This window comes from Cyprinus carpio, chromosome B2 (assembly GCF_018340385.1).
Source record: "Cyprinus carpio isolate SPL01 chromosome B2, ASM1834038v1, whole genome shotgun sequence".
In the NCBI taxonomy this organism is placed as follows: Eukaryota; Metazoa; Chordata; class Actinopteri; order Cypriniformes; family Cyprinidae; genus Cyprinus; species Cyprinus carpio.
Window position 1 is genome coordinate 24,988,700 of NC_056598.1, and position 25,639 is coordinate 25,014,338.

At 38.1% G+C, this 25,639-nt stretch overlaps 2 protein-coding genes and 1 pseudogene across 2 annotated transcripts; all 3 read right to left on the bottom strand.

The window, feature by feature from the left end:
• Nucleotides 1-378: 378 nt before the first annotated feature.
• On the bottom strand, nt 379-18,083 carry LOC109102212 (kinesin-1 heavy chain). The gene is made up of 25 exons (XM_042719174.1): nt 17,691-18,083; nt 11,850-11,960; nt 10,829-10,933; nt 10,661-10,709; nt 10,438-10,493; nt 10,210-10,297; nt 9,886-10,010; nt 9,228-9,332; nt 8,405-8,550; nt 6,713-6,861; nt 6,233-6,441; nt 5,979-6,047; nt 5,669-5,875; nt 5,422-5,565; nt 4,892-5,080; nt 4,641-4,758; nt 4,475-4,530; nt 4,269-4,378; nt 3,949-4,050; nt 3,657-3,717; nt 3,482-3,553; nt 3,212-3,316; nt 2,631-2,847; nt 2,162-2,297; nt 379-1,961 (listed from the first exon to the last, which is right to left on the bottom strand). The coding sequence occupies exons 1-25, from the start codon at nt 17,868-17,870 to the stop codon at nt 1,958-1,960; spliced, it is 2,913 nt and encodes a 970-aa protein (XP_042575108.1). The 5' UTR covers nt 17,871-18,083; the 3' UTR covers nt 379-1,957.
• A 587-nt stretch (nt 18,084-18,670) lies between these two features.
• On the bottom strand, nt 18,671-19,789 carry LOC122136265 (annotated as a pseudogene).
• A 1,671-nt stretch (nt 19,790-21,460) lies between these two features.
• On the bottom strand, nt 21,461-25,133 carry LOC109111244 (E3 ubiquitin/ISG15 ligase TRIM25-like). Its single transcript, XM_042718830.1, has 7 exons — nt 24,307-25,133; nt 24,012-24,107; nt 23,568-23,801; nt 23,282-23,441; nt 23,118-23,177; nt 22,927-22,994; nt 21,461-22,128 (listed from the first exon to the last, which is right to left on the bottom strand). The coding sequence occupies exons 1-7, from the start codon at nt 24,895-24,897 to the stop codon at nt 21,631-21,633; spliced, it is 1,707 nt and encodes a 568-aa protein (XP_042574764.1). The 5' UTR covers nt 24,898-25,133; the 3' UTR covers nt 21,461-21,630.
• Between the last annotated feature and the right edge of the window lie 506 nt (nt 25,134-25,639).

Here is a 25,639-nt window from a genome sequence, read left to right on the forward strand (position 1 = left end):
AGCAGCAGACAGGTCCAGCAAAATGAGTACTGAGGATTTTGAAGCTGCTCTTGCCAGTCGCAGGGCTTCAGTAACCGAGAGCAGGGCAGTCTCAGTTGAATGGGTGCTTTTGAAGCCAGATTGGTTGCTGTCCAGGAGGTTGTTCTGTACAAGAAACATAGAGAGCTGGCTGAACACAGCTCGTTCAAGTGTCTTTGCAATGAATGGAAGAAGGGATACCGGTCTGTAGTTTTCTAGAAGTGCTGGACACATTTCATTACACCAAATACACAAAATAATGTTCTTTTTAGCAGCATTATATGACCCCTTTAAGTCATGATGCAATCAAAATGACAAGTCAATAAATCAAAGGTAGCAAAACAAATAAAAAAAGACATGTTTCAGAATATTGTTTTAATCACACATACATGCAGTTCATCCAGAAAAAGTGTCATCAGTAATTTCATCTCCTCTCAATCTTTCCCTTCAACCAGAATCTTCCAAAAACATCTTGTACTGTTGGAATGATCCAGCGCCTTTGTCCATTGGTGGAACTCTCGGTCAACAAGTCATGGAGTTACTATTACATAGTAATAAAAAAAAGCTATTATTTTAAGTTTAATTAAATGTGTGGCATTCCCCATGAACGTCAATTATCCTTCATGCACTGAAAAGGGAAAAAATTAGGGCTAATAACAGAACTGCGCTCTTAATGGTCCTTATGACATCTCTTATAGGAATAAAACACCCAAAAAGCAATACAGCTGAAAATGATACAGAAGGATGTCATGTCCTGTAATTCACAATCCATAAGCATTCCTTCAACAACATCAGGAGTGTGAAGTCTAGACAAAAATATTTAAGGCTAGCTTGAATAATAACGACCCAGATTAAAAATTATGTCCTGCTCTTCAAAAAGAAGAATTCTATCTTGAATTCCAACTAAACAACAAACGTCTGCAATTTCCTCAAGGAGATGCTAGTTATTAGGGTATGAAACATAAGCCCGCCCACACCATCATTCTGCTAAACTGATTGGCTGATCAGTAACAGTGGCAGAGCGAGGAAGCAATGACGTCACCTGAGGACATCTACAGATGTCAGCTGACCACTTAGACATACAAGTCCAAATACAAAGTGATGCATTAGCGAGGATACATGCAGAAAAAGTAAGAATAATACACACAATCTTAAATAAATTTTTTTTTTAAAAAGAACTTGGATATACAAGATGTGATCTGTGAAAAGCAGGACAGGACAACCTTCAGTTGTTTGGCTAAAAAACAACAACATCACCAAAAACTAACCATTAGCGTTTGCAACCACAAGTTTAAATTGAAATGCTTCCAGCATTAGCCTGCTGTGTAAGGCCTGATTACTCATGTTTACAGTCCTTTCCACCTTTCCCTTTAGAACCATTAGTTAGTACAGAAAGTAAAGTCCATCTGGTTTCTGATCTGAATCTGTTCAGAGTGCTTCACACAGGAATATCTGAGTTTGTAGTGATACGGGAGATCCGCTGACGAGCACGCTTGGATGTTCTCTATTCAGGGATTTTTCTATTCAAGCTTGCTGCAGTCCAGACGCTGACCCATATGAAGTCGAGCCAGGAGCGAGGTCTTTTGCACAGTTATTAGGCAGTAGCTTAATCAGAGGTTACAGGTGTGCAGACAGCAGCTGAAGACTGATTAGAGCTGATTGCACTGGCTTCTGTGGCAATTGTTCACTTGGCTTACATTTTTTCTTGATTTCCTTTTTATATCATGTTTAGTGCATGTGTGAAAGTGCAATATTCATAAAATAATTTGCTCTGGAGGGAAAAAGATGGGGAGTGGAACTGTACAGCCATGAATATTTCGATTCGGACGTCCTCCCATGATGTGCACCAGCAGGAGGGATTATGTTAATGGAATGACAGATCTCCATGAAGACTTCTTGCATTCTTGCCGCTTCGGTAGTGAGGAAAAAAAACTCATCTTCAGCTAAACAAGACGAGAAGAATTGGCAGTGAGAATGCTTATACTCCCATGAGGTGAGCCCATGATTATTATTATTAGACACTGAAGTAAATCAACAAAATGTTCCAAAAACTAGGCTGTTACACTAGAAGTGGTTACTTAATTGTGACATTATGTTCTTCACTCAAACAAAAGCCACAGATTCTTTCTTAAACTGTACAAACCTCTTCTCTTGTTTAGCGCCACCTCCTCTGATAGGCATAGGTTGACTGTTCTGGTAGAGTACACCACCACCTCCACGCACCACGCTGGGGTGTGTAGGAGAAGCTACGGGCTGCTGTCCAGGCCTGATGGGTTTAGCTACAACCAAAAAATACAAGCAAATCATGAGAGAAAAGATCATGGACTTTTTTTTCTGTTGCGTTAAAGGAGTAATTCACATTCAGAATGAAAATTCTGTCATCATTTACTCACTCCCCACTGACTTCCATAGTAGGAAAAAAAAAATACTATGGAAGTCAATGGTGCTCATAAACATTTTTCAAAATATCTTCTTTTGTGTTCAACAGAAATAAGAAACTCATACAGGTTTGGAACAAGTGGGGAGTGAGTAAATGACAATTTTCATTCTGAAAGTGAACTACTCCTTTAATTTTAATCAAGGTGATTGTGCTTGTGTAAGCCGTTAGTCACCTATCTGTGCGGAGTGTCCTCTGCGGGCCATGTTTTTGGCTCTCACGGCCTCTTTAATGCGGTCCACCTCTGTCTGGTAGCGCTTGCGATCACGGGCCGCGTTCTCTTTGGCCTCTTTGAGTGCTGACTCTAGAGCCTTCACACGCTCCGCCGTCGCCCGCAGACGCTTCTCCAGTTTAGGAAGCTCACAGCGCAGGTCAGCATTATCACGCACCAGCTAAAGAAGACAGAAAACGACAGTGAGTAAAAGAGAGAAATCTATTCTTCAACAATCACTTGTTTTTTCGATTAGGAAGTTTTTTGTAATTGTTTATCTTTTTTTTAATCTATGCATGTTATTTTGCAGTTTTATTTCCATGAAAATGCTTTGGCAATATGAATCTAAAAACATCTGTCATGCTAATAAAACACTAAAATTGGCAATTAAGAGTAAGAGGAAAAATTTTAGACACGCATAAGCCAAATAAAGTGAATTATTTATGTTAAGAATTTGTACATTTTGATTTTGAACAAGTAAAAAACATTTACTAACTAGTGTGAATCACATTAAGAGTAAGAGGACTTTTTAGGTTTGGATTTACCTGTTTGTGGACCTTGGTGAGTTGTTCTAGATTGTTTTCCAGGAAAGAGATCTTCTGCTTCTGAGCAGCACTGCCACCAGTTTCATCAGAGTCCATCTCTGCACTCTACACACAGACAAAAACACAAAAACCCTCAATTAAACACCCACTAAGTTGACTACTTTGACAGAAACTCAGCATATGGATTTACACTGACATAAGTTTACTTTCAAAACGGACACAAAATAGATATGAAAACTAAAGGAAGATGCGTGACAGATTAACTCCTACCTTTTTCACACGAGTTGCCAGATCCTGAACAAACAGTTTCCTAAGGTTGTGCAGAGTCTGCAGCTCTTTGGCCTTAAATAGTTGAAAAATAATATTATTTGAATATACTACATGATGCGAATAAAACTGTCATCTTTAGTCGCCCTCTAGTGCTGACATGAGGAATTGCACTCACCACAGTCTCCTCCAAGCCTTTCAGATCCTGTCTGGCCTGTTCTCTGCGGTCCTGCATCATACTGTAATGTGCACACAAATCCATTAAAACAGCTCATCACTAGACACATCTGTAATTTATTATACATTTAATATGCAGCTGTGTATTTACGCCTCATGCAAAATTGCTCTGCATTTTATATGTATAACTGAAACCAGGGAAATTTGGGTTTCATAAAGAGATTCATAAATGGTTCTAGCAGTTTGACTGCTACAATAATGGAGATGAATAGAACTGACTGTGCATTACATACGTGAGCTCATGTAGTTTGCGGCTCTTCTCCTGGTCAGTGGATTTGAGTTTTTCATGTTCTACCCTCAAACGCTCCTGCTCCAACAAGATCTTCTGATTCAGACTAGAGAGAGGAATAGAGAATTTATTAGCTATTGGTGCATTATTATTAATACTGCTGTGAATCAAGAGCTGCAAGTCAGAAGTTTAACTTTGATGTGATGTTATAGATGAGTTATGACTGTGTTGTACTTCTGGAAATCAGTCAGAACATTTACACACACTTCACCAGTTCAATTTCTGACTGAAATTGCTTTGTCAACTGAAATGTGTGTGTCATACTCTTGTAGATCTGTAATGAGTTTCTCTTTGGTTTCCAGTTCGTCTCTCAGGCTGCTGATCTGTTTCTGATGGGCCTCCCTGTGACTGTGGATCTGCTTCTCAACCGCCTCCTTAACACACAAACATACACTCACATTGAAAAAAAAAAATACACATCCAAATTGAACAAGCCCATTTGTATGTGTGTGTGTATACACATTTCTTACCTTAACCTCATTGGCACTCTGAATCTCACTCTCTTTCTCCATTGCATGAACCTTCTCTGTTGCCACAAACACAAACCAAACATTTGAAGCAGAAACAACTACTGTATTATTTTGAAATAGCATATGCACATGCATAATCTGTTTTTGAATATGATCCTGTGTGTACCCTGTGCACTGATTTTGACCAGCTCTTCATTGAGAGAGTCCACATCCTCCTCAAGCTGTCTCTTCTTGTGCTCTACATTCTGCAGATACTCCGTCAGAGACTTAATTTTTGCCTCATGCTGCAAAACAAACATACATTTGTTAATATCAAATATGTATTTATTCATATCATTATGGTTCAGTAGATTATAGTGCAGGATTTGCCATGTAAGAAATAACTGCGTTTAGAAATAACTTGAGAACTTGACGTACCTGGGAGATGCGTAACTGGCATGCTGCAAGCTCCTTCTCAGTTTCATCCAACGTTTTGTTGCTCTCAGACTGAGTGTTTTCCAACTGCTTGCAACGTTTGACCATCGATTTGACTTCTGACTTCATCTTACTGATGTAGAGTCTGGCTACAGTGAACTCTTCATCTATAAGACCACTGCCCTCATGCTGCTGCGGAGAGAGATTTTCCTCAGTATTGCTCAGTTTTAACTGTTTATTGTGCCATTTTGACTTTTTTTCTTTTTTGACTTAACATTGAAGTTTCATCCACCAATCACCTAGTTATGGTTATTAAAGCTACTAAAGGTGCTAAATAATAAGCAATAAAAGGTGAAATGTATAATCTTTTATTAAAATCTATTAATACATTTGTATAAACACTTTAAGATAAAGATACTTGGTTTAACAACTACAATAAGCAATTCATAGGCTGGTAATTCTAGTTTCGCAGAACATACACACTTCACCTTCGTCACCTTTACCTTAAAAAAACCTATATGTATGTCACTCACCTTGATGTCATTGTTGCCCACTGCAATGCCAATCTCAGTCAGATCTTTGAGCAGTGATGACATCATTTCAGTTACCCTCTTCTTCTGGTGATTGGCCATTTCTTTCAGTTTCTGCAGCTCTGAGTCTATAGACGCCAGAGTACTCTGGAACAGAGAATGTTTTAAAGTCAAGTTTAGTGTCATTCTTGTCATAGCAGACCGAGTGTAGGTAAAAGACTGAGGTATAATTAGCCCTTCTGGCACTTACAGATTTCTGACCAAGTTCTTCGCTGAGGGCTTCAAACTCCTTGGTCTTGTCTTCCACCTCCTGACTTTTCTGGTCGTAGTTGACAGCAAGCTCCTCCAGGGCCTGCAGCACCTCCTTCACCTCCTCTTTAGATGCATCGTTCTCCAGCTGTAAACGAGTTAGCTCTGACTGCAGGTTATCATGGTCTCTTCTTGACGAAGCCAGCAACTGCAAAACATATGCAAAAACATACACAAGCATGAATACATAATGTTTATTTGTTAATACTCTTTTACGCCAATTTCACATGTGCGCATGAAAGTTCACCAACCTCTTCCTGGTCCAACATCTGCTGCTTGAGCTTCTCCACCAGCTGAGACTGCTGATTAATCTCTTCATCCTGGAGAGAGATGAGATGCAAAACACAAAAATCAAGCTCTCATTCAAGGTCAATCATCTTCTTTAGGAAAAGTCACCATGCTTTTATTCTTCTAACTTTGACTGTAGCAACTAGGGGGTTTTGAGGAAATTTTTATAGATTCATATATATTTAAAGAAATTGTGAGTGTATGAGTATGTGTGTACCTTGTCATCCAGCTGCTTGAAAAGTTTGGCGAGTTCAACCTCACATTTTTCCTTCTCAACATCATTGAGTCCGGCCCCGAGCATCCCTGGCATGGGCGGCATGCTTGGTGTAGATGCAAATTTATCATTATTAATTGTGTTATCCAGCGCCAACACTTCAGCATTAATCTTCTCCTTATCAAATTGCTCCTCTGCTGGTACTGTTTCACCTGCGAAACACAAACAGAGAACTCTGAGGAAATGCAAACGTGTATTTTTAAAAAAGTTTAAACCTAAAAAAAATATTTTAGGACTTAAAAAAAAGTTAAAGAAATTTTCAATGAATCCTATCAATCAATTAAGATACAAAAATGCAAAACAGAAGCATTTCACAAATGGTTTCAGACAGCCCTGCAAAGTTTTGAATGCATGAAGAACAAAAATATCACAAATGTAAAAATATTATAATAATATACATCGTAATCAAAATAGGCATCTGACCATTTCTCCAGCGGTTGAGTTCATTCTCAAGCCATGTGATGGTGTTTCGAAGGCTCTTGTTTCGTTCCTTCTCTCTTTCATATTTCTTCTTCCATTGCTCTGCTGTCAGCTCTACATTCAAAATCACTGTGTTCTTAATAGTCTTGGCTCTGCAAACACAAACAATAATCCCACAACAGATCATTAATAAACTATACCTGCTGGGCCTTAACAGTTCCTGTTGTAATTGGATCCTGGACTTTCTATCCTGGACTTTCTAACTGGAAGACCTCAGTCAGTCCGTGTCAGCCAATACCACACTGAGCACAGGTGCCCCACAAGGTTGTGTGCTCAGCCCACTGCTCTTCATGCTGCTGACCCACGACTGCACTGGCAAGTTCAGCTCCAACCACATCATCAAGTTTGCAGATGACACAACGGTGGTAGGTGGCACAACTGGCTGCATCGACAGCTCGACTGTGGAGAGAGTCAGCAGCACTAAATTCCTGGGCGTGCACATCACAGAGGATCTCACCTGGACCACCAACACCATGTCACTCTCCAAGAAGGCACAACAGCACCTACACTTTCTCTGCCGGCTGAAAAGAGCAAGTCTCCCACCACACATCCTTACCACATTCTATAGGGGAACCATTGAGAATGTGCTGACCAGCTGCATCACTGTCTGGTACGGGAACTGTAGTGTAGCAGACCATAAGACCCTCCAGCGGACAGTGAACACAGATGTAAAGATCATCGTAGCCCCTCTCCCCTCCATCCTGGACATTTTCCTCACACGATGCTCCAGCAAAGCCAGCAGTATCATGAAGGACCCCAGCCATCCCTCCCACAGTCTCTTCCAGCTCCTACCATCAGGAAGACGGTACCGGAGTATCAGAGCCCACTCTGGCAGACTGATCAACAGCTTTTTCCCCCAGGCTGTGAGAGCCCTGAACTAAAATCACCCCGCCCTCCTCTGAAACCCCACACAAACCCCCCTACCTCCTGAAACATGGACCATCTCACCTCCTCCACCCCCGAGGAAGTGGCGTGGCACTAACAACCTGTCTCTAAATGTGTCTCTCACTTTCTCTTGTTGTGCAATTCGAAGTGTCCTACACACAGGTGAGTGGGCCCGTACAAGCCACCTGTAGTAACACACTCTCCTTTATGCGCACTAGACACTTTTCACACACACTGCTGTGTGTAAGTAATCCCACAAAAGACTCCGTAATATGTGTATGTTTACATGCTCATTCACTACAAATCATCTTGCACTGTTCCCCAGCCAGCTGCTTGACTTACAATGTTTCTCTTTGCACATTACAGTATTTATGTGAAGCATTCATATAGCTTGTATTTATAAGTTTATGTATAGGTAAACTTTTATATATAGTATATTTATAGTCAAAATCTGTCAGTAGGCTAGTTGTGTATAGGTTTATACTGTTTTACTTCAATGTTGTATATCTGTATTTATGTAGCACGACATTTCGTTCCACTGTATGTCCACACATGTAGCGGAATGACAATAAAGCTCAACTTGACTTGACTTGGTGTCTTTCTCTTCACACAATCTTTGCATAAATATATAGAGTTGTAATTATTCTTGCATAAATGCATAACAAACAAGTGAGGCCAGTGACACCTTTATTATGAATGGTGAGAACAGACAAAGTGACAGAGCTGAAAAGCATGAATGTGTCAGCTCACCTCTGTCCAAACATAAGGGTGGATTTGGTCTCGGCATCGTTATATGAGGAAGGAGAACAGCAGATGACGATGGTGGTCCTGCAGTTTCCACCCAGAGAATCCTGCAAGATCCTTGTCATTTTACTGTCTCTGTATGGAACGTATGTCTGAGAAAGAAATAAAGAGATTCAGGATCAAATTATATTAATATTAGGCAAATATAAATAAAACAGATTTAAATATATAATGAAGTTCCATGATGAAGTAAATGTTCGTAAAGTTCAATGACCACAACTGAGGGAAATAAACAAAATGAATTTGTTCAAATCTTTACCCAAAGGTGTTTCGAGAAGCCCATGTGCAAAACTGTCCTGCCAACAAGGAGAACACAAGGACTGTTGTGTACTATCATGGTAGTGTGCTGCCCATCATGTAAGGAACTGCATGTTTCTGGTTTGGTCTCATCAGTATTATTCTTTATACAGTATTTTACTTGTACTTTAATTCCTCCTTAGTGTGTGTGTGTGTGTGTGTGTGTGTGTATGCGTGCTTTTGTGACATATCAGGACACAACTTTGTATAATGACATGGGTATGACACAGGTATTACAAGGAGAGGGTGACTTATGAGGACATAACCCATGTCCCCATTTTTCAAAACGCTTATAAACCATACAGAATGAGTTTTTTTGAGAAAGTAAAAATGCACAAAGTTTCCTGTAAGGGGTAGGGTTGGTGTAGGGCGATAGAATATACAGTTTGTACAGTATAAAAACCATTACGCCTATGGGATGTCCCCACTTTTCACAAAAACAAACGTGTGTGTTTGTGTGTGTGAGACTCACCGAGCCCTCGGCTAAGGCCGATATCACGTTGCCCAAAGATGACAGAGACTTGTTGATGTTTTTGGCTTCATCCAGCACAGCACCTTCAGCTCCTGTTTTACTGACCTGTGAGAGAAAACAAGAGTTTAACACACTCAACTCATGTTTTACTGAACTACAAGATAGGTGTTGCACTGACTAATCAACTTTAATGTTCTGCCGTGGCACTTTAAAGCTTGACATTGACTAGTCGCTGGTCCTATAAAGGGCGCAACATGTTAAGAAATATTTGAAGTCCACATTTACACTCCATTTCCAAACAGTTAAAATGACAAATAAATGCATAATCCGAAAGCGCTCCACAAAGTTAATCGTGCACAGGATCATTCAGTAGCACGGAAATGTATTGTCAACACTGTTCTGTGATTTCTCAATAATATAGCTTAGAAACTGAAAGGTTCTGGCATATATTTCTTAATAACTAAATCCCACAGCTTCTCTTTTATTAGAGAGACACTGCCAGGTAGAATGAATTCACACACGCAATCGCTCTCTCACTAATGTGTTCATATAAATGCAGTGCTTGAAATGGAAAAAAGAAGTGCCGGTACATAAATGTCGAATTGAAAAAATCTGAAGTAGTTCAAAACCTACTAAAAGAAAAAAGTTTAACACACACCTTCTCACTGCCTGCCAAGTCGACTAGGTAGAGTTTCCCGCTGAGCTTCTGTTCCGTCTGTGTGTTCTCCTGCTTCACATTGATCAGGAAGATACTGTGACTCCTGGAGCTGTGTTCATTCATATCTGTGACACACACAAAGACATTATTACAACTAAAACCATATAGCACTGTTTATAAGCATTAGCTCAAAAGAAGGATTCAGATGTTAGTTTCCTGGTAAGTTCTGTTTTAGTCTCCGTTTATGGAATGATACTTATATTTTATTCTCTTTATTGAACATATTTATTCTCTTTTTTTTTTTTTTTTTTTTGGCATTCATACTTGTCACAGCTACATGTCTGTTGGATTTGCCCTCATCAATAGTGTCCATCACTTCCTCTGGACTGGAAACAAATCGCTCAGTGCAGCCCTAAAACCAGAAAGACACAATTATAATAAACAACTTACATTCTTTAAAGATCAGCGGTAATAGCCACTTTGTGCAAGGATTTTAATGGAACACTGGTAACTTTGGTGACAGTGATGGGACATCAGGTTTCATGAACTCACCTTGACATAAGGAACCCTGTTTTTGTCTTCATGTACAGATAAATTAGTCTTTGAAACTACAAGACAACAAGAGAGAGCGATAGGAAGAGAAACATTATGTCACAACAAAAGCAGCATTATAATTGTCATACTATTGAGTTTTAGATGATCTGAACATCATTAGAAATGCTTTTAAGATGAAGTGGCTAGCAGACTTGAGGCTTAAAACAGCCACCACACTCACCATCCAACAGGTCCCGAATCTTATCCAGATAAATCTCAAAATATGACACCTGACAATAAGTAAAAACACAATCAAGAGAGCAGATACAAATATGAAGCAATATGTCAAGCTTTTAAAGAATAAGAAGAAAGGCTGCTAATAAAATAGTGTGCAAAGGCAAAGATTTACTTTAATGTGGAACTCCAGGTTTTCATCCATAGAGTAAATGTAGTTAAAGATGTCTTGCACTATTCTGGGAATGATTCCCATTCCATCAGTGTCATGGAGATTTCCCTAAAGAACAAACACAATACCTCATTCATAAAAGTAGAATAAACGTTGTGTACAGACACGGTTTGCCCCATTATATTGTTCCCACTACGGCTTAAGAGCTTGGTCAGTAAAATTTATTATGATTTTGAAAGAGTCACCAAAATCTGCATTTATTTAATCAAAAATACAAAAATATTTAGTTTTTTTTTTTTCATTCTAATGTTTTTTTTTTGTGTAAAAAATTTAAAGAATGCCATTTATTTTTTTTTTCAGGATTCTTTGATGAATAAAATTTTTTTGTAATGTTATATTTTTTATTTTATGGTTTGTTTTGTCACGGGTTCTTTTATGTGTGAATATTTTAAAGTTATTCTATGTTCTGCTTTTTGCTTTGATTGCTTAAAACTTATTCCATGTTGTTGTTCTTTTTTTTTTTTTTATTAGGTGTTTTATTTGGTGTTTTTTTTTATTATTTTTTTGATTTTTTGTTCTGCCTCTCCAGTGTTTGTACTGTTTTTGTTCGTTTTTCTGTTTTTTGTGTTAAACAAACACGATCAGTTTCATTTTCATGAAAGTTGTTGAGGGAAGAACTGCTTGAACATTCGCTCTTAGATCGGAAGCGCGGATTTTCGAACATATCAATTAATAAACATATCAATTAAAAAGAAATCTGACCCCAAACATTTGTATACTGAACTCCTTAAGCCTCAATCTGCTATACACTCAAAAACAACCCTAAAAATTAAAGTATATATGACACATGAACCTAATAGATCTTCCACACATAAGGTATGGGGAAAATATTCATATTTACATATTTACATAAATGTTTTGCACAGAAATTATTACTTTTTATTTTTTTTTTTTTAGAGTTATGTGAGATGTAAATATTCATATTTACATATTTACATAAATGTTTAACAGAGCAGTCATTTACCTCCATCTGTGTGCGTTTTGCCAGAGGATGTCTGAGTCTTTGTACATAGGCCAGGCTAAAAAGAATGGTTGGAAGACCATTATAGCTCACGTCCTGAGAGTACATCCTCCTCTGAGGTGAGTTAAACATGATTGTCATTTGAAACCCCCAACACCCATTCTGACCATCTCTCTACACAACCGTTAACACCTCCTGCAATCCCCTCCCCCCACACCTCCTGCTCTTAAAGCACCAGCCCAGATGGCGTTACACCAGCCTGTTTGAAACCTGTGCTGACAGCTGCCACTGGCCCCCATTTTTCACAGATCTTCAACAGATCTCTGGAGTTGTGTGAGTGCCTTCCTGCTTCAAACGCTCCACCATATCCCCAGTCCAAAGAAACCAAGATTACAGGACTTTACAGACCTTGGCTCTAACATCTGTCGTCATGAAGTCGTTTGTAAAAAATTCTGGCTTATCTGAAGGACAGCTGGCTTAGGCTTACCGAGCAAACAGGTCTGTGGATGTGCAATCAACATGGGATTGCACTTCATCCTGCAACATCTGGACAAAACAGGGACTTATGTGAGGATTGTGGACTTCAGTTCGGACCATCATCCCAACAGTCTCCAGACCAAACTGACCCAGCTCTCTGTTCCTAGTTCTATCTGTCAGTGGACACCAGCTTTTTCTGACGCTTACAGCTAGTGAGACTGGGGGAAATTCATGTCCAACAGCTGCTCCAGAAAACTGGTGCCCCTCAGGGATGTGTTCCTCTCCCCCCTGCTCTTCTCGCTGTACACCAACGACTGCACCTCAAAAGACCCCTTTGTCAAGCTCCTGAAGTTTGCAGACGACAACCACAAATATGAAGTCTGCTTACAGACAAGAGGTTGAGCAGCTGGCTGTCTGGTGCGCCTTAACACCCTGGAGCTGAACACGCTCAAAACATGGAGATGATCGTGGCTTCAGGAGAAACCCCCCTGCACTCCCCCCACTCACCGTCATGAACAGCACTGTGGCTGCAGTGGAGTCATTCAGATTCCTGGGAACCACCATCTCTCAGGACTGAAGTGGGGACAATCACATTGACTCCTTGTTTAAAAAGGCCAAACAAAGGCTGTACTTCCTTCGCCACTGAGGAGTTTAACCTGCCACAGGAGCTGCTGAAACAGTTCTACTCAGCCGTCATTGAGTCATCAGTCCTGTGACAAGAACTGTGTGGTTTGGTTCAGCTACAAAATCAGACATCAGAAGACTACAGAGAACGGTTCGGACTGCTGAAAGTATTATTGGTACTCCCCTGCCCACCCTTCAAGAACTGTATACATCCAGAGTGAGGAAAAGGGCTCAGAAAAATCACTCTGGGCTCCCTCACACCCAAGTTACCCCATCTTTGAACTCTTGCCATCTGGCCGGCGCTTCAGAGCCGCAAATACCAGGACAGTCAGGCACAAGAACAGTTTCTTCCCCCAGGCAATCTACCTCATGAACAGTTAAATGTTCCCCACTTATACAATAAAAATATCCTTATATTTATTTGTTACCCCTTCATCCTAGTACATCCCTGCATCTTACTCAATCCAATTCCATTATCATTTATAGCACAATTGTTTATACACTTATTTATCTGCAAAGGGGTTTTTATTTTTTATTTTTTTGACTGTGTGTTGTTGTCTTTTGTGTACTGGAAGCTTATGTCACTAAAACAAATTCCTTGTATGCGCAAGCATACTTGGCAATAAAGCTCTTTCTGATTCTGAATAAACCACTAGGATTGATTCATCAGCTGACAAGAAGTGAAAGAATGAAGATTTGTACAATTAATTAAAAACCGCAGCTTGAATGTAAATTGCATATACTCCTGTATCAAAGGTATCAAAAGAACATGGTACTATTCAGGTTATACCACCATAATTACTTTGAAATTATAAAACCATTCATTTACTGGCTCCAAGTTGTGTCATAACATGGCACTATGTACATTGTTTTGGAAGACTGTTTTAACAATTCTCAATATAAACAGAGCACAAACCACAACTTAAAGCAAACCTACTACACCATATATGCTGTTCTACTGTAAAATAATTTACAGTAGAAATATATTAGACTAGTATTGCATAACCATGTTGAATACTACTAATAAAAATAATCAATATTACTTTCAATATATTAAAATAATTTACTATTACTAAAATGTAGTGTTTAGGTTTTCTGGGATTAAAACTTGAATGGGCCAAAAAAAAATTATATATAAAATAAAAATTACAAAGTATGTAATGTGTATTTGATTAATTTTATTCATTTAGCAGAAACTTTTATCCAAAGCAACTTACAAATGACGCAAAATGAAAAATACAAGCGATTTATCTTAAGTCTGTTTATATAAAATTTTATTGGACATTTTATTGCAAGTATAACTTTAAATTTAATGTGAATAAATAACTTCAAGGTGTAATTTTGCAAATAATAAAAAAGACAATTAAATTAAGCATGATAATTTTATGATATTTTATTAAGTTTTCCAATTGGGGTGATAGTAGCTTAATGGTTAAGGATCTGTGCTGCCAACAAAATACTGCAGATTCAACTTCTGGTAAAGTGCAAAGTGACCAAGAAAGGTTGCCAACTCCTTGGCCACCAACTATAAGCTTTTCCATGGAGTTTTTCTGAAGGGAAGAAAATTAAGGTCTTTATAACACAACACTGTTTCAGAAACTTCTGATTAATTTATGGTACATACACATAAAATGACTTAAGACCCTTAATCAGGGACAAATAGAACAATCAGGACCAGTAATGGAACAAATAAGGATCGCACTCATCCAGCCATCACACTGGACAAACTGCCATTATGACACAAGAATCTACATTAAAGTTTCACCTGATCTATAAAGTTTAATCTTTGACTACCGTGCTACAGTACCTTGTTTTATCAGAGCAATGGCAAATCATAAGTGTGCAAATGTTGCACTTTTATTGCATGCTAAGTACTGGGTCCCATATCTTAACTGTGACAAGAAACACAATTGTTTGATCATCAGTTAATGATAGATTCTCTTAATCATATTCAAAAAAAAAAAAAAAAAAAAAAGATGAATACTTTATCAACTAATTTAAGCCTAAGTTTTTGTCAAGGTTGGAGCAAAACTCTGCAGGACTGTGGCTCTTCAGGACCGACGTTGGCCACCCCTGGCCTGGCCTAAACAAGATGCAAAACTCTGTGGAATAAGCCTACAATTCTGTGGTATTTTTACAATATGCTATGCAAAAGTATGACCAAAATAATGGACTAATTTGATTTGATCAGGGTAAAATGACTCTTAAGATGACCAAAGTCTAGAGGGAATGACAGCAGAAATGTGTTGTTTAACAACTTTTCAGAAGCAAGCCACTGGTTTACAGTCTGTAACATGTTTTTGCTGTAGCTGCAAGTCTCTAAAATGTGCAGATTTTGACAAAGGAGCCCGTAGGGGAAGACTAGTGACTGTGTTTCTGTACACATTCAGTTTAACAGCAACCTGTTCATAATGCACAAGAGATCCCCCGTACAAATTATATGTGCTCAGGACCCACTTTGTATTATAGTGTCATTTTTTAACTAATAATAAATTAATGAAACAATAATTAAATATATATGATTATTATTATTAACATAAAAATAATAATTCATATATATTTAAGAAAATCTGCTATATCTAATAAAAGGATTGTTGCAAAATGATTTTCACATTTGTTTTATGAACTGATAAAGATGTAGGAAAGTGTCAATATCTGTGAAACTGATTATCAGTTTCAATCTACAATGCACACCATAATATGCTTTTATGCTTGTGCTGGACACAATACTGATACAGAAGCAAGGCCAGACTCTTGTAAGAAGAGAAAATTTTCCCAGAGTTCTAATCGAGACACTTTCTTACCTAATTATTTTATCGTCTCACGTAGACACACAGAGACACAGGGGCTGCACAGGGTGGAGCGCTCTATTTCCAAAGCATTATCTCACCTTCCTTCTAGTGCTCACACACACTCTTTTCACTTTTTTCAAATTACTGTGAGTAAGCCTGAAGGAGTCTCTCTCCAGTTCCTGGGCATTCTCTCACGTTATCTTCATACACACAAGAGGACTATTAAGAGAGCGAGCACTGAACAAAAACAAACATATCCATTTCAAAGCAAGTCTTTCGGGGACATAACCACACACTGTACCCAAACAGGAATATTTGACCCATAACAACATCAAAAAAGATTTGTGAAATTGAAGATGTACAAGAAAAACTGCTTAATGAAATCTTTTTTTTTTTCTTTGGGATGGTAGTCACCTGTATAATTCAGCTTGACAACATGGCATGTTTGCTTTCAAATGCCATTCATCATGCCATAGTTTAGTCAGCCATGAAAAATAAAAACTTCAGAGCTTATGGCATATAGACTGTCATGTCTGAACTGGGTTTAAAGATAATCAAAGCACAATGACAAATGACAAATACCCGTAGATGCCAATGCAACACTAAGAATCATGTTTCTGCACATACGGATTATTCCAGGAACGTCAGCATCTCTTCTGGGTCCTTTTAACTAGGATGTTACATTCAGGTCTTTGGTTCAATAGACGCCAAGTTATATATATATTAATAGGTATACGTGCTAGAAAAAGAGGTTTAACCAAGCTTTTGTTTTCATTTTATCCAATAAGCAACCTCATGCCAAATTTCACCTGTCATTCATACACATTTATGTACATGTGACTGCTGATGTTATAAAGAGCAGGAGTTTTCAAACTAGGGTCCAATAAACTTTCATGGGTCGCAAAAGGGGTGTGTACAAAATAAAATTACATTTAGAAAATTGCACTTAAAAATGTTTCTGTAAAGGTTACTAGAAAAAAAAATATTGTATTTGTATTTTAATTATTTGCTTAGGTTTTAGTACAGTATCAACATAAAATTTAGTTGATTTACCAAATAACATATTGTCCTTCCTGTTACAAAACTACACTTTTTCACACACATACATCATAAATAGGTATTTATGAATGACAATATGTAGCTTTATTATTACTTAATATAGCTAAATATTAGTGGGGACATATTTGGTGGATTTTGATATCGAAACGTTTGAAATACAGTAAATACAATATTGTACAAACAGGTTGTACGATACCCTGTACAACCTGTTTGCACGTTCTCCTCTTGAACATTCCTGCTTATCTTAATATTTATTAAGTCTACAGTATACTGTCCTGCACATTTTATTTTATTCTTATTTTTTATCTTACTTTTTCCATATTATATTTTTTTGTATAATTTTCTTGTGTTTGTATTTTTTGATAATTGCACTGGCCATGGAGCGGACCTGACTTACATTTCACTGGTGGTCATATGCTCTCCATGTAAACATGTATGCGACAAATAAAAATCTTGAAAACATTTCTGATACAGATTTTCTCTCAGTATTAACAAACGCCTACAAATATGGACAGTTTCCTGCTCATTTAACATATATCCACACCCAAACGTACAATTATATGCATAAAATAATAATCTAAACCTACAAGGTGCAACCACTGCATATCATAAACTGAAATAAATAAATAAAATAAGTTTTCGCTGTCCTAAAAGTGTCAAACTAACTGTTTCCGCGTTGAATGTGCAGGGCTGGCTAACAAGGCTAGCATGGAGCTCATGAGGAAACGACATTGAAATGAACTAAATTAACATTTATGTCCGAATTAAACGGTCGGTTTCGAGTATCACCGGACCGGATGCAGAGGCTGGTGTCGTTGTCAAATATTCAGATTAACAGCTCGTGACAAATTCTGGTTCTGATGGACTGCGATCATTAGCATTAGCCGCTCGCGCGAGACCAAAAAATAAAGGACACAAAATAACTCTGTCCCAAAATATCACTCACCCCGATCACGACACTGTCCTCTCCCTGAAATTTGGGGATGTATTTGTCCCCCCTCGTCACCTCCGAGCTATTCAATGGCCTGAAACGGCACATGACTTTAATGGTGCACTCCGCCGGGTCCGCCATCTTCCCCCGGTTACCGATTCACGAGAACACCGGCCAGAACACACGCACACAGCCGGATACAGACACGGACGGAGGGGTGGGGACACCGCCACGCTACAAAATCCCGGCCTGGGTTGTTGTTTCCCGGCCCGTGTGACTTCACAGAAAGAGCCGCGTTGGAGGATCACCCGGCCTCTGGTTCGGTGACGTCACTTCGCACTCGTCACCGTCCAAAAAAAAAACAATGACAAAATAATAGATTATTATATGGTAAACAAAAATTTATAATTGAATAATAACGTAAAATAACCCATAAAAAATGATATTAAAATTCCTTAACAATTAAAGATGACGTTAATTTATATTGAAAATATAATATATTGGTAAGAATCTAGTTTTATGCTGTTTTTGTTACATTTCTGTAATTATCTTAATGTATTTACAATAAAATTTGATTCAGTATTGTATATGTGTAATTTTTTCATTTTTATTATTGGCATTTTTTCATTCAACTTTTCTTACTTTTTATTACCTATCTTTAGTCATTTGCAACTTCTCTTCAGTAAAAATGAAGTTAAAAAGCTAAACTTTCTCTGCTTTTATGTTTATTGAAGTTGATCACACTTCCATCTGTGTTCATTCACAATGAATCATAAAAAGAATGAACAGCAACATCCTCAACTGCAAAGTTGTTAATTCATAACTGTGATGTCATATATTCAGATTCCAAAGGCCTAAATAAATTACATGATGGCCTTTTGTTCATTCATATTTTTATTTACAGCGTACATTAGTGACAGTATCAATTATTATATGTGCCATTGGTTACAACAAAGATTGTCATTATTCTTTCATCCTTACATTACAAACATTATTAGCTTAATGTGATAAGGTTTTTACTTATATTTTTATTGATCATATCACATGCTGCACTAAATGACTTTGAATCATCTATTTTGTGATATCACACAGTTTCACTGATCCATACACTCTAAACCCAGCATAGAGAGTCTGAGTGAATGTGGTGTGGACTCTGTGAATGAGGGTCATTGTGTCAGAGACGCTGTAGAAGGACAGAGTTCCTGCACCGTGATCCACATACACTCCTATTCTAGATGAGCTGGAGACGTCAGGAAGCTCAATCTCTGTGAAATTGTGACATATGAGTATTTGCAGTAACTGGAAGGAAAGCAATATAAACTCCAGGACTGATCATTATATCCAAAATGCACATTCATCCCCCCGTCCCTTCCTGCTGATGCTCTTATATGACAGCGATATACACACTCCTCTCCCACTCCACTCCACCTCCCAGTCCATACACACTCACTCTACACAACACCTGAGTCAAACTATCAAATCTGATCAGGATATGACTGGTCTGTGTTAGTTTCAGTAATCATTCTGTACTCCTCAGACAAACAGAGGTATTTATGCACTGTGTTTTCATCCAGCATGTACCGTTGGAAATCTGAAAGAGATAAAACATATAAGCCACTTTTAAATCTGATTATTGACATGAGATGGCAATATTTTATCCCTTGTGTGTGTGTGTATGTTGCCATTTTTACTTTTCTCGTTTGAGTTTGGGGGTGGATATAGACTCAATGTATTTTACTATGAAAACCAACAGAAACCAGAAGTTTAATATGAAAGAAAAGAGAACATATGTATGTAATTCCATATATGTTTTATGTATGCATGTTTTTGCATGATGCTTGATATATTACATTAACATTTAGTCATTTAGCAGATGCTTTTATCCAAAGAGACTTACAAATATTAAATGAATGATCCAGTGCAATAACCATATCAGACATTTATCTATCTCCTCTCTGGAGAAATGCTCTAGTTTCTCAGACGAGACACAAATTTAACAACATCATCAAAAGAGAGACGGGAACTGACAGTGATGCTGGGTGAGTCTGTAGATCCAGGAGAAACAGAGAGAGACTGGAAACTCTACACAGACACAGAGACACAACAGAAACACCAGATAAAGACACAGAAACATTTGACACACAATTTTTGTTCAACATGCTCTTCTCTTCCTAAAGACCTCTGTCCTGTTTGTCAGATCTCTGTTACCTGGAGGAAATTGATGTGATTGTCTGTGTGTAAAAGCTGCTCCAGCTCAATGTCTCTCCTCCTCAGATCTTCAGTCTCTTGCTCCAGTTGCTTCAGTTGTTCTTCAGCTCGACTCACTTCAGTCTTCTCCTGATCTCTGATCAGCCGTGTCACCTCAGAGCGCCTTCTCTCAATGGAGCGGATCAGCTCAGTAAAGATCCTCTCACTGTCCTCCACTGCTGTCTGTGCAGAGCGCTGTTAGGACACACAGAGAGAGAAGCTGAGTTACCGAGTTACAAACACTAAACAGGACATGGCGCATTTAATGTCATATATGTAACTGGCAATAACCAACTGTAAGCCAAATCTGATTTTATGTCTAGAAAAAGAAAATGTATAAAACTCTAAATAAAATCGGCTGAACTTTCTTTGAATAACTGATGGTGCAAATGTCTTTCCGTCCTCATAACTAAAGCACAGCCTCAAAAGAAATCTCTGATACCCCATGCTGGCATGCTGCTTAACCAGAGACAGCTGAACTCAGCAACTAAACACTGGCTTACTGAACACAAGCCTGATCCAATGAGTGACGACATCAGGAAGAGTAAATCCTGCGGTAAAGTGTCTGAGAATGGGATTTTGGGATGCAGACAGATAAAGAAAAGAAAAGAAAAAGAAAAAAGGAAAGAAAATATATATTTCCAACATCTTTTGACCAATCAATTTTTGTGACTTTTTTTCCAAGACTTAGTAATTCATAATTACTGTATAAGTATTTTTATATATAATTTTATAAGGATACAACAATTCTCAAACATAATTTCTAGCCAATAAAATAACCAGACAAATTTATAATCCCTACACACGTGAGGCTTTTTAACAATTTTGTTAATTTCCATGTGGCTTTTCCAAGTTCCCCATAACCTTGGGAAACCTGGAGAAAGATCAGACCAAACAAGTTTCATTCACAAGGTATTATTATTATTATTTGTCATTTGAAAACTTTTAATGAATGACAAGAATGTCAGTGAGCACAAAGCCAGTGTTTCATTTAATCGAATAAATAAATAATGCACAGAAAATGTAAGAGCAATGTATGTGACAGAATCTCCGCCCACCAAAACACACACACAGACAGAGAGAGTGACCTCATTTTCTCCAACACAATCACTCACATACACATACTGCCCTCCTGTCAACATGACAGTTGAAACTGCTGTTATATAGATTTTAATCCAGGATTTAAACTCTGTAAAGCCATTTCAATTCAGTGTTAACTTGCATGGCAGTACATATAAACAACATTTTACAATTTGCCGTTGACAATTATCATTTCTCTCTATGTCACATAAAATTAGAAATTTTACCTCCGTGCATTACATAAATCTGTTTCATTTCACATACACTCTTCAAACAATGACACATCAATGTCAAATGTCACGAAATTTACTTTCCCAGTTAAACAAAACAAAAAATTAAAAAAAAAATCTATTACAAAAAAAAATAATAAAATAATTCAATAAAAATAATTTTATTCAATAAGTAAACAATTAAGTTGTTTGTTTGTTTTTGGAAACTCATATGTTTTTAATGTGAATACAGCAAAACTGTGTTACAAATTTCGCTGTCTAAAATACACAACTGGGGTATAAGTCTGCTGTGGAGGAAAAGTTTGAAAATTTCCTTTACAATTAATCCTATTGTTACAGACCTGTTATATACAACTCTGGCAGTCTGTGAAAACTTGTATAAAGGACTTGGCCAATCCTGGAGTCTTAAACTTGGCTGCAAATTTCTCTACTTTACGAATTCCCTCTGAATAGTCAGTAGCAGTCCATACCATTGCATCGGTGGAGGTGGTCATGAGTTTGGGCACAGTGTTTTTGCTGATGATGTGGTTGGCACATACTTTCAACACCTGATCTTGTTGCATTTTCACACGGTAGGTCTTCCTCACTGGATGGAAAAGGATCTTGATGTCTCCTACACCACGTTCTTTCCACAGTTCATTTTCACAGTCCCAGCAGTAAAGTTTGATCCTTTCTTTGAACAGGATTTCCTCATCCTCCTCACCAGACTTCACCTCCACCTCTGGCAAGGAAACAATTGGCTTAACGTGGATATCATCAAGGGTTGTTTCATCACTTCTGCTCTCTACCCCTCCATTGTATATTTCTTTTCCTCCTTTTTGAGTTGCTGTACTTCCAAAGTCCTGTGAAGTGATGTATTGATGTACTCTTAGTCAATTTATTTAGATTAAAACCATAAAATACACAGCTTTAAAATCATGAATCATAAATACTATTGCTGCTGTAGGATGTGAATGAAGATTCTTGTATGTTCATTATTCTCTATCATATTTCAACCATGATTAGAGTCATCTGATCAAAAAAATATTCTTATTATATCATGTTACATCAATAACAATAGTTCAACTGTAGTATTGATTTATTTATTAGAATGTGAGACTTAATATGTTAATAATTATATCATGATATGAAAATACTATTTGCAAAATATCAGTATATAATATGCTAGATCACACAGTTTCACTGACCCATACACTCTAAACCCAGCATAGAGAGGCTGAGTGAATATGGACTCTGTGAATGAGGGTCATTGTGTCAGAGATGCTGTAGAAGGACAGAGTTCCTGCACTGTGATCCACATACACTCCTATTCTAGAAAAGGGCCAATCAGATTATCTGTGGGTAAATCTTATAATTCTAAAATATGTGAGAAGAAATGTTTCATATTATGCCAGAATGAGCAACTGGATTCAGAGTAGAACAAAACACCAGGACTGCCCCTTATATATTTGAATCTATACTCATTTCTCACTCCTGTCCTACAGATGCTCTGATATGACACTGATATATCCACTCAACAGCTCCACTCAACCTCCCAGTAACAGCGTCCAAACACACTCTCTACACAGTACCTGCTCCCAAAATTCAAATCTATTTAAATGATCAGGCTATAGCTGATCTGTGCAAGTGTTTTTACTCACTCTGTTCCCTTTTACCAAAAAAGTATTTTTATTTTCTGTATTTTTATCCAAAGTGAACTGATGGGAATCTGAAGGAAAGGAACACATAATCTGCATCAGCAAATATGCAATTAAATATCAAATAAAACAGAAACTTTATATTTTTCTTCAAAATATGTTATGTCTGAACATGTGTTTGCATAGTGACTTACTTTGTAGACACTCCTCTCTGGTTTTGGGCTCAAGAGGGGGAAAGTTCTCAGTGTATGTTACTACAAACAAATTCAAATACAAATATATTATGTTTTCTTTTTTGTAATCTTTGCAAATGGTACATCACTTAATTCTGAAAGTACATTAATAATTGAGTACTTACATTTACCAGATATCATTTTTATCTCCTCTCTGCAGAAATGCTCTAGTTTCTCTCTCAGATCAGACACAGATTTACCAACATCATCAAAAGAGAGATGGGAACTGACAGTGATGCTGGGTGAGTCTGTAGATTCAGGAGGAACAGAGAGAGACTGGAAACTCTACACAGACACAAAGACACAACAGAAACACCAGATAAAGACACAGAAACATTTGACACACAATCTTTGTTCAACATGCTCTTTTCTTCCTAAAGACCTCTGTCTTGTTTGTCAGATCTCTGTTACCTGGAGGAAATGGATGTGAAGGTCTGTGTGTGAAAGCTGCTCCAGCTCAGCGTCTCTCTTCCTCAGATCTTCAATCTCTTGCTCCAGTCGTTTCAGTTGTTCTTCAGCTCGACTCACTTCAGTCTTTTCCTGATCTCTGATCAGCCGTGTCACCTCAGAGCGGCTTCTCTCAATGGAGCGGATCAGCTCAGTAAAGATCCTCTCACTGTCCTCCAGTGCTGTCTGTGCAGAGCACTGTTAGGACACACAGAGAGAGAAGCATCAGAATCAGTCCATTCACTCAGCTCTTACTGCTGTCTCACACAGCCTGTTCCCCACAGTGGGCTTCAGTGGGACTGAAAGAGCTCCAGCACTGGCTCCTCACTGACTGACTGGAGGAGAGTCCTAACTGAGTCTCAGACAGCTCTTCAGCAGCCAGCAGCTGTTCTTCTGCTCAAAACTCACCTTGTGAGACTCCATAGACTTTCTCAACTCCTCAAGCTGCTTCTGTTTCTCTTGGATTTTGTGGCAGAATTTTCTTCGAGTTTCCATCAACTGTCTCTGTTGGGAAACTGCATTGTTTATTGTTGTGTATTTTTAGTTTGATAACCAATAAGTTTTGACTTTCAATAGTATTTAGAAAACACATGGCACAGGCAGATAAACCATTTATACTATAAATCATTTATGATAATATGTTTAAATATTTTACAGATTTATATTTGACATTTGCATAAGAATCCTTTCTATCAGTTCATACCTGTTTCTCAGCCCTCTCTGCTGCAGCTGATACAGTCTTATGGGTTTTGTGCTCATCCATAGCACACAGGTAGCATATACTGTGCTGATCAGTGAGACAGTAAACCTCCAGCAGTTTATCATGTTGAGGGCAGATCATCTCCTGCAGTCGTCCAGTGGCATCCATTAGATTGTGTCTCTTACCTCTGAATAAAGTCTCATGTTGTTCAAGATGATCTTGACAGTAAGAGTTCAGACACACCAGACAGGACTTGATGGCTTTATGTTTTCTCCCAGTACAGACGTCACACTCCACACCTACAGATCCAGTATAACATTGAGCAGGATGAGCAGCTTGTAGTTTTGTGTTCTTTAGTTTCTCCAGCACTTCAGCCAGCATAGTGTTTTTACATAAAACAGGTCTTGGAGTGAAGGTTTGTCTGCACTGAGGACAGCTGTAGACTCCCTTCTGATCATCCTGATCCCAGCAGCCTGTAATACAGCTCATACAGTAACTGTGTCCACAGGGAATGACCACTGGGTCCTGAACTAGGTGCAGACAGATTGAACAGCTGAACTGATCCTGAGCCAAAGAAATGCTAGATTTTGCCATTATACTATATAAATGAATACATACAGCAGCACAACAACAGCTTATTCTTAGGAACAGCAACAGCAAAATACAAGAAGGAAAAACCACTAAGTAAAGCTCTTACAGACTGACTAGGAAGCAGGGACGAGTTTCACTTCCACTGAAATGAAAGCAGGAGTGGCTAAAAGAGAGAGAACAAACAAATATACCTGGCTGCCACCTGCAGAACTGGTTGCTCCACCCCATATTATAACATTTTATGTTGGACCTTATAATTATTGAAAGACATTCTGTCTGTTTTGCTTTTGTTTTCATGGACTTTTAGTTTGTATTTGATGTTATGGGTTTTTCATTAATTTGTTCACACCTGTTTTGTTTAATAAACTTTTTATGTTTTGCACTATTTTTGTCATTTCTTCCCTTTATCATTTGGCTGAACATCACATTAATATTCTGGGCATATGAATATGACAATGAAGTGCAAAAATCCCAAACATTTGGACCGGCCACCACATCGGTTAAAAGGAGATCGTTGCCAAAGTGTTGCTGATGCACAAGATCTCAATCGTGGCATTATTCAAACTTCGACTTGCTGGATCCAGAACAACAACTGTTTACAAACCCAGTTCAAATTAAATAAATGGCGCTGGTCTACTTTGGAGGGAAGAAAAGAGAGGCAGCACAACAGCACAAACCAAGCACACTTTCTAGCCATTTACGCCACAACCAAAACAAGCCCAGACAGGGTCATGGTCAGATGACT